Source organism: Puntigrus tetrazona, chromosome 20 (genome assembly GCF_018831695.1).
Source record: "Puntigrus tetrazona isolate hp1 chromosome 20, ASM1883169v1, whole genome shotgun sequence".
NCBI lineage: Eukaryota > Metazoa > Chordata > Actinopteri > Cypriniformes > Cyprinidae > Puntigrus > Puntigrus tetrazona.
This window is the reverse complement of record NC_056718.1, coordinates 13,264,369-13,279,450: the sequence shown is the minus strand read 5'-3', so window position 1 is coordinate 13,279,450 and position 15,082 is coordinate 13,264,369. Positions and strand designations below refer to the sequence as shown.

The window sequence follows — 15,082 nt, the reverse complement described above, 5'->3', positions numbered from 1 at the left end:
TCAACGTTCAAAATGTTGCATAACATTATATAACAAAAATATTTAACACAAATATATTGTAAATATTTGATTAATTGCCCAGCCCTATTACTAGCATGCATATTGTTTTGGCGATATATATATTGTTTTATATTTGTTGCCAAAAAAGCAGGACAAGTATGTGTCAGACATTCTGTAAAAAGAGTCAGATGCAGTCATTTAGACTGTCACCCCTCTTCTATTCTTAATCAGTGAGTGTTAAAGACCTTCGTCAGACTCAGCAACATTCGGTAGGTGTGACATCCTTAAACTGCTGTGGAGCTGGTGGGACATGATCTGAGCCTAACTTGCATTTAAAGATGTTTTAGGGTTGTCTTATTAGCTTCAATATATTTTATCAATACGTTAAACAATTGTAATGCATTTATTTCCCCCCCAGAATTCCTCGGGTGGACATAGAAGGACCAACACCAACACACACACCAGTGTCTTCAAACACACAGCACTCACAGGTTGGCATATGTGAATATACACACACACCATATGTGACATCTCACAAACAGCATTGTTTTTTAATCACTGGGAAGAATATGATAATTGGCACGGAAATGATCATTATGGTACTCCAGTCGTTGTCCCTGCACATAATTTAGTCTGTGTTTTTGTGCAATAGGCTGTAGCTCTGTGTGAATGGAGCGCTAAGACTGAGAGTCACCTGGGCTTCTGTAAAGACGAGGTGATTACGGTTCTGGAGAAGCAGGAGAACTGGTGGTATGGAGAACTCAACGAGAGCCGGGGCTGGTTCCCTTGCTCACATGTCTCCATGGTTATCACCAATAACACACAGACCGAGTAAGAAATGGGATACTTTGCATAATTAAATAATTATTATGGTGTAATTAAAGACTGATGATTTAAATATATATATATATTTAAATATATATTTATATATAATATATAATATTGAATATATATATATATATTTAAACTGCATTTAACACATTTAACACACTATAATAAAGATCATACTTCTATTGTTTCTGATAGAGCTTAAAATAGTACCATATAAAGGTGTAGTTCAGTCATGAAACTCTAGATGTCGCAGGCTGATGGGTTGTTAACGTAACTTATGATATTCAGAGTTAAAACGTTTTGGCACAAGCTGATTGGCTCATGCTGCAAGCGTGCTTCTAGAGTTTCTCTGAAACTCTCCACCTTCCCCAGCTCCACCAGTAAAGATATGCTACAAATTATTTTATATACCATTTGTGTTTTAAATACAGCGCTGTGTGCATTGGCAGTAGCAAGTTCCAGTACATGCTGGCAGCAGCAGCAATAATCTACAACTACAGCGATAACCAACAGCAGCAGCGTAGCAGATCTGTTCTGCAGAGACCAAATGCGTTAAAATTGTCATTTCAATTACCATGCTAAAATGTTCGGAGAGTTGTCATGATTTAAATGCTTTTAAATAGCTTTCACCTTTACATGGTACTACTTTAGTAGTACCATATATGTACTTTTAATTTAAATTATTTTATTTGATTGAAATTTAATGTAACATTTAATTAACTTATATATTTTATTCAATACCTTTGCCCTTTATCTAAATATACATTTAGATGGTAGACTTCATTCAAGTACTCTGCATGCAAGGTTTAAATGAAACTTCTCCTGCTCAGATTTTTTTAATGTTATAAATCATTTTAGCGTCATTTATGTATTTAATTAGTAGCCAATAAGTATATGCTAATTAGCTAAAGTTTTAATGTGGTTTGTGTCTCTTCTAGGCCATTATATTCTACAGTGGACGAGATTGAACTTTCAGATTCTGGTCCGTTTGAGGGTGAGAAGTCTGTTTACGATTTTATACATCTCTAGTCATCTCTAGTCATCCAGATGAGATATTATGATATATCTCAGAGGTTTCTGTCATGGTTCTGTTTGTTTTAATTGTATTAGAGTATGTGGCTCTGTACACATACGAGAGTCCAGAGTCAGGGGACTTGACGTTCTGTGCGGAGGATGTCGTCTTGGTAACAGAGAGGGAAGGAGAATGGTGGAGAGGGTGCATCGGAGACCATTCTGGCCTCTTTCCTTCCAACTACGTTAAACCCAAAGAGCCTGACGTATGCATATTCAGATCATCTGTTTTGACGCTTTAATGTTAATTATTATAATAAGTATATTGTTCTTTTCCAGAGAAAACTAACTTGCTGTTTCAAAGAGATTTAGACTGTTGTGTAATCTGACGTGTCTGTGTTATCATTTCAGACTGCCAATCCTGGAGTTCCTGCTAAAAAACCAGGTGAGATTTGAGTACAAACACACAGAAACAAAAATCAAGGCTGGTTGTTTCACATTTTAGACATTATTCGTTTGTCATCTTTACTGGTCTTCAGAGATTGCTCAGGTGACTACGGCCAGTGCCGCCGCAGCACCGGAACAACTGAGTCTGACACCTGGTCAGCTGATCGTGGTGCTACATAAGAATGCTAACAGCTGGTGGCTGGGTGAACTACAGGTTAGCACTGTATATCACATAACCAGACGTAAACCTAACCGCAGGACAGCATTTGCTTATAGTGCATATAAGTGCATTTCAAAATGCTTACATTTATAGATAGATAGATAGATAGATGGAAAGACAGACAGATGTTAAGTGACAGTTTCATAGCTTAGCATAAAAACAATAGAACTCAGTGGAAAATCACCAGTTTATAAAACAACGTGTGTTTGTAGGCACGGGGTAAAAAGCGTAAAAAGGGCTGGTTCCACTCCTCAAATGTCAGATTACTGGAGGCCAACAGCGGCAAAATAACTCCTGCATCTCAACCACGTAAGATACACACACACTCTCTCTTTTGTATGTGTTTGTATGTATGTGTTGTTTGCCCTCCTCTGGCCCATTCTGCTCCATCCATCCATTCTCTCTGTCTTTTCTGCTCTTCCCCCTGTAGTGTGTCAGGTTATTGCTATGTATGACTACAAAGCAGCCAATAAGGATGAGATGAGCTTCCAAAAAGGTCAGCTGATCACCGTATTCAACAAGGACAACCCTGACTGGTGGAAAGGAGAGGTTGCTGGGGTCATAGGGCTGTTTCCAACTAATTATGTGAAGATGACCACAGAATGTGATCCCAGCCAGCAATGTGAGTACTATGAGAGTTACTTGATAAGTTTGCAGTTCCACATCAGAGTAGAGAGTTGTCTGTTTATAAGGCAAGGGTGGAGAAAATAGAAGCTCAAATGGAATTAATTGTGTAAAATAACCTTTTAAAAAAGGTAAATAAAAAGATGCTTGACTTTTTTTACTTTTGATGATGGACAGAAATGGACAGGCTTTTTGGTCTCTTTCTTTCTTTCTTTCTTTCTTTCTTTCTTTCTTTCTTTCTTTCTTTCTCTTTTCAACAAGTTCTAATATATTCTCCATCCATCTCTTCATTATTCATTCTCTCCTCTGCCCTTATCTACTCTGTTCCACCCTTTTTCCACGTCATTTGCCTCATCTGTGTTTTATTGTAGGACGATAGCTTTGGCCACTCCTTCCTCTTCCTTCTCTCTTTTCTGGACCAATGAGAACACTCCTCTGGTCCAGGAAGCAGCCTCAAGACTCAAGATTGACTAGACTTGTTTGGATTTAACCCCTCCTCTTCTACTATTTCTGTTTAGACTTGGCTTAAATCACAAATGAACCCATGAGTTTACCTCCACTGGCTTTAGGACATATCTTTCTTACTGCTTGTTTTATCTGGAAAACTTTTTTCTCTGTTTATTAAGTAACATGAATTAAAGGGGCCACATCATGAGTGACTGAACTTTCCTTGATCTATTTTAAATAAAAGTTCTTATATATTTTGTAAATTCCAATTCTAAACGGTCCTATCCGGTCCCAAAGACAACTAAATATTATACAAGAATGACTTATCATGAAGTCCCTAAGTTCTGCTGTTATTATAATCTAAAAAAATATTTAAATAAATTGATTAATTTTATAGATTTACTGTTCTGTAACTTGATCATCTGCTCAGTCCTGGTGAGGATTTTTATTTTATTTTTCGTTCACCTTTTACAAATTTCTGCATTTCCGCTTTTTTGATTTTATTATTACCCCTAAATGAAAACGTGCATCCCAGTGTGCCAGAGAAACCTTTTTATAGCATCCGTAGCTAAAGATCATATCCGGTATCTAAACAGCTTGTTTAATTTTAACATAAAAACCAAAAAAATACTGCTATCTTACATAACATTATACATGGACCACAGGGTAAAAGATAAACAATAAAACATATATGACGTGGCCCCTTTAAAGTGAATTATACCCTTTAAGTCAGCACTGTTCATCAGCACAATCATATATTTGTATATCACAGGATTGTTAGTCTGCCTCTGCGTGTTTAAATGTAGTCAAAGGAACTGATGACCAGCAACACGTGTTGTCCTCATACTTGACCAGCTATGCAGCCAGCTAACAGTCATGACCTTAGAGATCTTTAGAGAGTTCGCTCTGAATGTCGTAACCTTTGCTTTGGATGCATTTTTTGTATGGAAAGTATTCGCAATTATATAAAGCAGAATTTCACAAATAAAGTTTTTAATTGTGAGATGCTGTTGTGATGTGGTCGCTGATGATTGCATGTGCACGTGTGGCTTGTCCTGCGTGTGTGTGTGTGTGTGTGTGTGTGTGTAGGGTGTGCTGATCTGCTCAGTTTAGACTCTATGTGCACTGAGGAGAGGAAGAGGCAAGGCTACATCCATGAGCTCATTCAGACAGAGGAGTCCTATCTGGAGGACCTGGAACTGGCATTAGAGGTGAACCAACAGCTGCATTAACAATATTCTATATTCGCTTTTGAAAAAAGTAACAACTGGTTAAATTGTTTGCTGTGTTTATGAATATTCAGGTTTTCTATAAACCAATGGCAGAGTCGGGTCGGCTGACGGAGGCTGAGATGAGTATGATCTTTGTGAACTGGCGGGAACTGATCATGTGCAGCACCAAACTCCTAAAGTGAGTTAACAGTGACTGCTAGAGCCTGTAGCGAATTGAATGTACAGCGTCTGGTTTGGATTAATTCATTCATATTCCAGTTCTGTTCGATGTTTTGGAAAACCATTTACGGGACACTTAGGACTATGAAGTAGAACCAATGGATGGAAATAAAAAAATTACTTCTGAAAAATAAAATGAAAAAAGGTTTCTGTCAAGTCAATACTACATATGAAGAGAGACATTTGAAAAAACAGATAACTGTTATTTACGCTTTTCAAAAATCACACTTTTTCAGATTTCAAATAATCTTAATCAAACAGCATTTGGTTTATTTTAATAAAGTAAAAATAACAAATTCATTCAGCTAACACAAGAAATGCATGATCATAATAATAAAAAAAATACATGATTTTTGAACATTTTGATTTTGCAAATAATCTATTCATAGATATTATTTTTACTTAAAAAAAGTATTGGATAATAATATAATCATAGTATAACAAATAATTACTAAAAACGATGTTTAGTGTATCATCTACAAGTGGAGTGGCTGAAGTCATAATGAATCTAAGTACATTTTGATTTCAAGACAAGCCAGAGCAAATGTATTCAGTCTATGTTATATGTGCGTCATATTCCAGGTGATATCTCGTGTGTTTTTCAGAGCTCTGCGTGTCCGTAAGAAGATGGCTGGAGAGCGGATGCCGGTGCAGGTGGTGGGTGATATTCTGTCCTCAGAGCTCTCTCACATGCAGGCCTACATTCGCCTCTGCAGCTGCCAGCTTAATGCCGCGGCCCTGCTGCAGCAGAAAACAGACAAATCGCCTGACTTCAAACTCTTCCTGAAGGTAAATGGAGTACAGTAAAACAGCGCAAGTTTTCACATTCTACTACTTTCAGGCAAGTGTAGCGCTAAGCCTAGTTTGTATTCAAAAGCGAATAATATAACAGTAAATATTTTGAATACATTTTTGGTCTAGTGTTGTTTTGTTGTTTACGCTGTGTCCTAACTAGTAAAACTAGTTGTTTTGTACATTTTTCACAGCAGTCCACAAGATGGTGCTGTTGGTTACTACTACTCTCTCTTGGAACCCTGTGGACGAATTCACTGTTGATAGTGATAAGACATTAATTCGATTCACTTCCTTCTCTTCATTCTGTTTATCTTCACAGAAAATTGCCAGTAATTACCGCTGTAAAGGAATGCCACTGTCCAGCTTCCTCCTGAAACCCATGCAGAGAATCACACGCTACCCACTGTTGATCAAGAACGTACGAGAAGCAATGATCACATTTAATAATAGAATGATGAGAGAAATAATAGCTATTATAGAAAGTCACAGGAAATAGGAAAGAAATTAAAAATTGAAGAATAGAAAACAAGATTATGAAAGATGAGCATAATATAAAATTTTTTTTCTATGTGTGTATATTTGTTATTTAAATCAAAAGTTTGGGGTCCAGAAGACATTTATTTTTAAAGAAATAAACACTTTAAATCAGAGATTGAAACTGATCAAAGGGGACTTCAACATTGTTAATTTATTTTTCAAATAAATGCTCTTTTAAACTTTCATCAATTAATAAAAAATAAATAAAAAGTATGCACAGCAAATATTGTAAAATACTTTAAAATGAATAACAGTGTTGATCAGTTTAATTATTGCTAAGATTAATACAGTAATATTGTGTTATTATGTTTATTAACCCGAGTGATATATCAACATGAGTGATGTCAATCATATGAATATAAATTTATAAATGTAAAAATACATTTTAGAATATGTATATGTATATATATATATGTATATATATCTTTATACACTGTACATACAAATCTATAAACAAAAACCTAAATATATTAAAAAACATCTTTTAAAATGTACCTTTTTTTATTCAATTCAGAAATATTCTTTATGACGTGTATTTATCATTTGTTGCTGTTTCTGTAATCTGACTGTATAGATTCTGGAGAATACCCCTTCAACTCACGCAGATCAAAGCAGCCTGCAGGCGGCCCTGGAGCAGGCCGAGGAGTTGTGCTCACAGGTGAACGAGGGTGTGAGGGAGAAGGAGAACTCTGACCGGCTGGAATGGATCCAGAACCACGTGCTGTGTGATGGACTCATCGAGGTGAGATCACTGCAGGAGAGCTGCTCTTGACCTTTTTGTGCTACGTATTGACCTCTAAGTGTAAAACAACAGCTTTTACTATGTGTTATGGTATTTATGAAAATGTTTTGTGTAACATTCTCATTTTAGCACCTCGTTTTTAACTCTCTGACGAACTGCCTGGGCCCTCGAAAACTGCTGCACAGCGGCAAACTACACAAGACCAAGAGCAGCAAGGAGCTTTGGGCCTTCCTGTTTAACGACTTCCTGCTCCTCACCTACACCTCCAAACAGTTCTCATCTGGGCCTGACAAACTCTTCAATCCCAACTCGAATGCACAGTACAAGATGTATAAAACGGTAACGCAACATGACGGGTGTCCATCCGGAGCTTGTATTTCGCTGCATTACACTGTTTTGTTAAACTCTCTGTCTCTTTTATTCTAGCCAGTGTTTCTGAATGAGGTCTTGGTAAAGATGCCCTCTGACCCTTCCAGTGATGATCCTGTTTTTCACATCTCACACATCGATCGTGTTTACACTCTTAAGACTGACACTATTAATGAAAGGTACAACTTGCGTACAAACTTTAAAGCTGAAATGCTCAGATAAAGAACTAAAGCTGCAATTGTCAAGCAAAATAAAGGCTATAAATCATTCACAGTTTAGGATATGAAACAGAAATACTAATTTATTACAGTGAGTATCTGTTGTAGAACAGTAGTGATCATTTTCTGGTTCAATTAGGACTACATGGGTACAGAAGATCAAAGCAGCATCTGACCACTTCATAGAGACTGAGAAGCTGAAAAGAGAAAAGGCATATCAAGGTTGGGATTTTTTGATGACTATTAAGAGTCAAAGTCAATGTGATTTGAATGTAGCTTTACTGGTGAAAACCGTGTGTGTTGTTTAGCTCGTTCGCAGAAGAACAGTGGAATCGGGCGACTGTTGGTAACAGTCCTGGAGGGGACAGAGTTAAAGCCCTGCAAACCAAACGGTTAGAACACACACACACACACACACACACACACGCTAACATTTGTAGTTTGTGGGGTCTCTCCATAGGCACAATGTTTTCTTAAGCCTTTTGAATTATGAGAACATTGGCAATGTCCTCATAAATGTGTCATTCATGTCATTAAACAAACTTATGTCCTCATAAACCACAAATACCAACACACACACACACACACACACACACAATCTGAGCTCTATTCACATCCCAGAGTTACTTTATTAATCACTGACCATATAGCCTTTAGTTTGCAAGTTTTTTTGTTTAAACTCATTTTAAGTTTGTTTTTTAAAGTAGTTTAATTATTATTTTTTTGTGTTTTCTAGTTTTTGTAGTTTTTATGTTTTTAACACTCATTATTTAGCAATATGTAAAAATGTTTACATTTTTCAAAGCACAACCCTATAATTTATTTACATTTTCAGTTGTAGTTTTAGACAATACTACATAGATCGCTAGAATACTACAAATAGCTACAGTATATTTATTTTATTACGTTTTAAAGTCAAATATATCAGTTTATTATTGAGATTTATATCAAACTGAGTATTTTTATTATTTTAAGCCTCAGTAAACCTTAATATTTCAAAAATAATGTATACAGTAGTCAAAAAGTTTAAGTGGATCAAAAAAGTTAATCAAAGCATTTTGGTTTTAGGTTTTGAAGATAACTTTGATCATTTTACAGGGAAGAGTAACCCATACTGCGAGCTGACCATGGGCGCTCAGTGCTACACGTCCCGTCATCAGCCAGACACTCTCAACCCCAAGTGGAACTTCAACTGCCACTTCTTCATCAAAGACCTGTATCAGGACGTCCTCTGCCTCACCGTCTTTGAGAGGGACCAGTTCTCTCCCGACGGTGGGCTTCCACACGCACTAAATATACATACACACAATCAGATGAACTTCTTTAACAGATTGTGCTTTCAACACAGATTTTCTAGGCCGTACTGAAGTTCCCGTAGCAACAATAAAAAAGGATCAAGATGGTAAAGGCCCACTGGCACGGCGTCTGCTGCTTCATGAAGTTCCAACCGGAGAGGTCAAAGTTCGGCTTGACCTGCAGCTCTACGATCAAACAACTCACCCGTGAACACCACATCTGTTTCATTAGAACTACAACATTTAATAAATCACTTCATAAAAGTTTATTAATTAGTGTTCATTTTTAAAAGTTTAGCAATGACTTTTGATATGAAAAAGGTGAACCACTTAACAGATGTTTACATGCAGGGAATAGAAGCTTGTATTTACTCTCAAACAGGCTTTATGTTGAATAATGGGGAACATTAATCACATGATGATTTGTTTGGGATAGGAATTGGTTTGTACTTTGAAATTTGTATGGTTTTAAAGCGCATCAGTAATCTGAACATATTCTACTTTTCGGCCGTTTAGTTCAAACAAAACTCCTTTTTTAAAACTTTGGTAATGTGCCTTACTTTTCTTTTCATTCTTTAAAAGCCAAAGATAGTAACAATAGAGTAGAGACAGCTCTGAAATACACAGCTCAGCATTATCAGTCACCCGCAGCCTTCCTATGTATAAATGGACTAAAATTATGTCACTGAAATTGCTGAAATTCATTTATTTGTAGATTTCACTAACCTGTTCCCTAGCCCTTCAGCGCATGTTTAATTGTTTTATTATTAAATACTGAAGTTTTTAAAAAACACTAATATATTTAATTATATAAATACCAAATTCATATGTTACTGTGTGATGGAACACAAATGATGCTAAAAATAAATTGCACAAATTTAAGGAAGATTTATTAATTCTTTATGAATGTATAATATTGGTTTTATGGTTTTCCATTGATGATTTTAATAACAGCATTTTGCTTTATGAACAGACTGGATCTGGATGTTGATGATGAATGTCAAAGGTTTGTGTGTTATTTGTTCTTTGTTTAATGCATAATTGTATAAACATCTATAGGAATAGATTCTTGTATGGGTTTGGGTACAATTCATATACACCAAAGACAAAAATAAAAAATAAAAACTTAATGCTTATAATAAAATGGGTTTTTGTTTTTATTTCACATAATAAAAAATATGAAAAACATTTTTTAAAAAGTGAAACTAAAGTGGGAACTATTCCTAATATATTTTGTTCAACATGGCTCAAACTACATTTGATTGTAAAAATCTGATCACCTTACAGTTATATGGAAAAACAGAATATTCATTGTTCAATAAGCACTAGATAAATTACACACTGCACACCAGATCATTTATTATACTTTAATGTTAATAAGCACCATTCTCAATAGAGGAAGACCTGTGTGTGTACATACAAACTCATATCAATAAATAGTTAATGAATGATGTCATCAGCAACAGGACCAGCACTGAGGGAGAAAGCACCGTTCCTCTGCCAAAGCCCAATATGGAGCGCATGTACTCCTGAACGCAGAGAAATGACCTCAGTATTACTAAAACAAGCGCTAAAAACATATTATTGACACAAAAGCAGCTCAACATCGAGCCTGAAGCGAGTACCTTGATTTAAACAGACCGCGGTTCTCCCAAAGTCTCTCTGAGGCAGTGTTTCGGGAGGCTTTGACCCGTGACTGTTTGCAGCTCTGCTGGGAAACAGGTGGACTCTGAAGAAGTTCCTCCACTTGTTGACGACGATATGCATGACCTTGAATACACAGTTTAAAAGTAATAACGCAAGCCATTTTGTTTACCTCTTGTGTTTCAATAAATTCTCCCTCAAAGAAAACCACAAAGCCGTTTAATAGCCTGGTCATGAATAACAGCAAATAGATGAAGAAAACGAATTATTAGCTGACAGCACCTGTTTGGCAGCGAAGTATTGCTGTCTTTTCCTTAATCCTGGCTCGTGACTGAAGAGACAGGGGATCCTCCAAAGGTGGGGTGGAAATCTGCAAAGGTGGGGTGTTTTTGCACAGAAAAGCAGATTTTTCCCCCTTCACTAAATCACTTGCACACCTCTGTTAATGAATTGTGTTTAGTTAAAAGATGACTTACTTTGCGATAATGTGGTGTGTTGAAATGGTGGAGGAAGGGGTTGTACTCCAGAGGATCATAACTCTCTAGAAACACAAAACCCTGAAAACACAATATACATTTAGTTATTATGTAGGTTGGGTGTGTCCTCTGTTAGGGTCTTTGAGAATGTTGATCTATCTCCGACCCTGGAGCATGGGAACCCAAATACCAAAAAGGTCTTTTATGGTTTTACAACAGATTTTAAGATTTCTTTGTCCTCTTGAGTTGAGTATACAAGGACAGTGACCAAACACGACGACGTGATTCTATAGCCAGATCAGTCCGTAGTGTGGGGTGTCTCCATACTTCACACTTTTCTAAAAGATCACTGTATGCATCTCTTACTCTTAGATTAATATTTGGGAATTTAATGTTTTATATCGACATGAATTCTGAATTGGCTTCTAATTGAGTATGTTATTGGCATGATAAATCTTTACCTGACTAATAATAAATTGTATATTTGACGTTCTGATCTCTTATGGAATAATTTCTTGTAGATTTCAAGTAGATTGATGAGCAGCATCGCCTCCGATACTGTACCTGTACCTTAGCATTGCAGTAGTTGATGTAGTGTGCATGCATGCAGCTCATCTTCTGTGTCTCCGTGTAGCCGTGGTGTGTAAAATGTTGCTCAATGCTCTGCTGTACCGGCTGCCACACACTCTGTGTCCAGCGCTTATGGAGCAGTTTACGTTTCCTCAGGTCCAGTGCGCCTCTGTGAGTGACGTAGCGATCCAGGTTCTGTACTTACACACACAAAAACACGAATGATTCTGAGGTAACAAAAAGATTTACGTCTGAAAGGCCGCCAAATAGATTACCTTTACGAATCCAGCCTCAGTCTCCAGCAGCGGCTGAATAATGGCATCAACTTCTTGCTGTTCAGAATGCAATTGCTCCTGCGGTTGAACAGGGAGTTGCTGCAACATTTATATAATATGTGGTCGGTGTGTATGCAAATGTGGGTGTACCTGCAGTTGTTTTTTGGAGCTGAGAGAAAGACTATGTTGCATGTCATCTGCATTAATTGTATGTGTCATTGTGCTAGTAGGTCGGAGACTGCATTTGAATTTCCAGTCTGACAAGTTCACTGATGACAGCCGCTTGAAGACACTGTAAGAACCAAAGCAACAACACTGACATTTATAGATTTAGAATACAGTCTCAATCCACAATCATTACTCACCTAAATTTATGTATAAACATAGTTTAATTTGTTGACATCTGACTTCTAAATCGAATAATATTCTGCTGAATGTGCCCTTCAAAGCCTGCTTTAATATTCAATGCCTCTAAATGATCAAAATGAGAGGACAGGGATCTCAGATAAAAGGGAAGGCTATGACAGCGGCAAATGCACAATGCCCTCTTGACTTCTGTCGTGTGTGAGGTAGAGTTAGAAAGTATTTTGTGGACAGTAGACACCTGCCTGTCATATTCAGATTTAAAAGTTCGGACAGGTATGGGGGTGCAAGACCATTTAGAGATTTAAAAACATACATAAATATTCTGAAATCAACTCTACGATGTAGAAGCAACCAGTTTACAGACATTAAAAGTAATATGTTGAGTAATATGTTGGCATTTGTGGTTAGAAAATCTGGTGCATTTAACCATTTAAAGCCTTATAATAGAAGAGAACTGGGAAATTCCAGCATATAAAGAATTACAGTAAAATAATTTATAAAGCATAAAAAACATTTATATTTTTAGTATTATCTTATTATCCATACATTATTTAAAAAATATCTATTATGATGCATCAGGATTTAGAACCACATTTACTTTAAGACCAAAAAAAGTAATCATTTAAATATTACTAAGACATAATTGGGAGAAACATATAAATATAAATATATAACATATATATATATATAGAGAGAGAGAGAGACAGAGAGAGAGAGAGAGAGAAAGAGAGAGATAATTATAATTATAATATTTTTATGCATTTTTATGTAGCCTGTTACAAAGATGCCATTGCTTTAAAGCTATGTTGCTTAAAAACATATGCATATTCAAAAGTTAAAAAAATCTATTATTTCATATGCCAATCTTTATTGCAACGAACAACTCAATATTTCCTCCTGAATGCACTGACATAATGATATTAGAACGACAAATGTTAGAATACTAGAAAATAATTATTCCGTGGGAGCATAATAATAATTATTATTATTTGTTTATAATAATTCATATTCATAATAATTAGGTTTCAGTATTGTGAAAGTCTGGTCTCCATGGTGTAATGAGGCTATGACATAACGGGAAAGTTGCGTTCAGAGAGTGTAACCTGAAGTGCAGCATCTAGTTCCCAGCAGCTTTCAGCACAGGACACCCTGACACCTCTCTACATGCAGGGAAGAAAGAAAGGGTATCCGTGCATGAAGTCCTGAGCTGTACAGTGCTGAAAGACTCCGCCTGGCAGGACCACCCGCACATAACTTATCTAGAGAGGACAATTAACCAAATGGCAACTGAAAAGCAAACATTTAATTGTAATTTCGAGCCAAAGCGCCTGCACTCAGCTTCAAGAGCAGTCCACCATAAATAGACTTCAGACAGATTTAGACGAACAGATCAAGCTTCCCTCATTGTGTCTGATAAACTTCAGGTTTAATCGCTCTGAAAACAACAATAAAACAACTGCTTTATTAAAGATTTAAAAGGATTAATACGGCCAGTTGTATTCAAACGGATTCTCTCAGTCACTCAGCAAGTTAATAATGAGTAACGGGGTATCTGTGGACTTTACCCTACTAGTACACTCATGAAAGATGAATCGGCACACATATTTAATGTTGATACTCACGGCGTCGTCGAAACGATGCGGAAGCAGCAGCAGCACCCAGCGATCCTGTTAGCGGCAGAGCGAGCGCCCCTTGTGTTGCTATGGTGACGTCTCTCAAACTCAGAGGAACCGTGCGCGCGCTCCTTTAGATATGCAGGCATTGTCATAGCGTGTCTTAGCTTTTAAGCCATTTAAAGGTTTATCTACTCTGTTTTCGGCTCGATATTTGCTTATAGTTATCACCAAACTGTCTCTAAACTGTATTTTGCTGTAGGCTATCATTAAACTGTCATGTGGCCCTTTACAAATCCATAGGAAATCTTTCTAACGTTTATCTGGTCTCTCACTAGTGAAATACTTCACTTCGTGTAATCAGAGAAGAGGGGTTACATCAGTTTTTCCCGATAAAACTGCACATTTTGTTTTTATTTTCACCAACTTTGTGTTTTAATACGGCTCCAGGTGTGTACAGAGGAATCACGCCGCTGACAAGAAACACTGGGGCTATGAGAAGATGCTTTAAAGCAGTTGAGAAAGAAACTTCAAGGACCAGAGTGGCTTCAGCAGGACACTCTGAGACCAGAAAGGTTGACCGGCCATGGACTCCATCACTGGCTGAAACCCCGGGAAGTTTTGATATAAACACTGGTACAACAGAGCGCTGGAGCTGTTGCAGGTTCTGGGGTTGCAGCAGCAAGAACCTTCAGACAGGAACAGGAAGCTCTGGGACCAGGCAAGCGCTGGAAAGGCATCCTGTCAAGTAATCGCTGTGCTGCCTGTGACTCTGACCTCAGCCAGCTCTGGGGCAGGAGCATTCGGAACCTTTAGGGTGGTATTCACCCCGTTTACTGAATCAACTCTGACAGGATCTTTGGGACACAGGTGTCTGTGGCAGAAACCTTTGAGGCAGCACTGGGACCCCTTGGACCATCAAAGCTGTGAATCAGGCTTTCACCGCAAAATGAAAAAGAATGAAAATCATGAAGTAATCTTTAATGCCTAATTGGTGAATTATGCAAAGCCCACAACATACCACAACACAAACACAAGGGTTTACTGACTCCCCCTGGTGGTCATCTGGTCCCATTGTTGAGAATTGTTGGTTTAGGTCCCTTAGGTGAAAGGGATTTAAGTTACAATAATTCCTGACATAAAGTAGCCTT

General features: G+C 37.2%; 2 protein-coding genes across 5 annotated transcripts in view; one reads left to right on the top strand and one right to left on the bottom strand.

Annotated features, from left to right (window-relative positions):
* The window catches only part of itsn2a (intersectin 2a), a 37,367-nt gene extending 27,236 nt beyond the window's left edge, over window positions 1–10,131 (top strand). For all 3 annotated transcript variants that reach the window (XM_043220070.1, XM_043220071.1, XM_043220069.1), the window contains 19 exons: window positions 419–491; window positions 653–831; window positions 1,770–1,825; window positions 1,942–2,108; window positions 2,254–2,287; window positions 2,382–2,503; window positions 2,722–2,818; window positions 2,940–3,131; window positions 4,670–4,791; window positions 4,884–4,990; window positions 5,637–5,820; window positions 6,146–6,244; window positions 6,938–7,105; window positions 7,235–7,444; window positions 7,532–7,653; window positions 7,832–7,914; window positions 8,001–8,084; window positions 8,791–8,964; window positions 9,041–10,131. In XM_043220070.1, the coding sequence (XP_043076005.1) occupies window positions 419–491; window positions 653–831; window positions 1,770–1,825; window positions 1,942–2,108; window positions 2,254–2,287; window positions 2,382–2,503; window positions 2,722–2,818; window positions 2,940–3,131; window positions 4,670–4,791; window positions 4,884–4,990; window positions 5,637–5,820; window positions 6,146–6,244; window positions 6,938–7,105; window positions 7,235–7,444; window positions 7,532–7,653; window positions 7,832–7,914; window positions 8,001–8,084; window positions 8,791–8,964; window positions 9,041–9,198 (2,431 nt within the window). In that variant the 3' untranslated portion in view covers window positions 9,199–10,131. The remainder of the gene's footprint in view (window positions 1–418; window positions 492–652; window positions 832–1,769; window positions 1,826–1,941; window positions 2,109–2,253; window positions 2,288–2,381; window positions 2,504–2,721; window positions 2,819–2,939; window positions 3,132–4,669; window positions 4,792–4,883; window positions 4,991–5,636; window positions 5,821–6,145; window positions 6,245–6,937; window positions 7,106–7,234; window positions 7,445–7,531; window positions 7,654–7,831; window positions 7,915–8,000; window positions 8,085–8,790; window positions 8,965–9,040) is intronic.
* A 209-nt stretch (window positions 10,132–10,340) lies between these two features.
* On the bottom strand, window positions 10,341–14,005 carry fam228a (family with sequence similarity 228 member A). 2 transcript variants are annotated; one of them, XM_043220074.1, is made up of 8 exons: window positions 13,941–14,005; window positions 12,103–12,244; window positions 11,953–12,030; window positions 11,678–11,872; window positions 11,108–11,188; window positions 10,914–11,001; window positions 10,613–10,757; window positions 10,341–10,516 (listed from the first exon to the last, which is right to left on the bottom strand). In XM_043220074.1, the coding sequence occupies exons 2-8, from the start codon at window positions 12,169–12,171 to the stop codon at window positions 10,444–10,446; spliced, it is 729 nt and encodes a 242-aa protein (XP_043076009.1). In that variant the 5' UTR covers window positions 12,172–12,244; window positions 13,941–14,005; the 3' UTR covers window positions 10,341–10,443. The 2 variants fall into 2 exon arrangements, with proteins under 2 accessions (XP_043076009.1, XP_043076008.1); XM_043220073.1 differs by having other exon boundaries at window positions 13,422–13,997.
* Window positions 14,006–15,082: the final 1,077 nt, after the last annotated feature.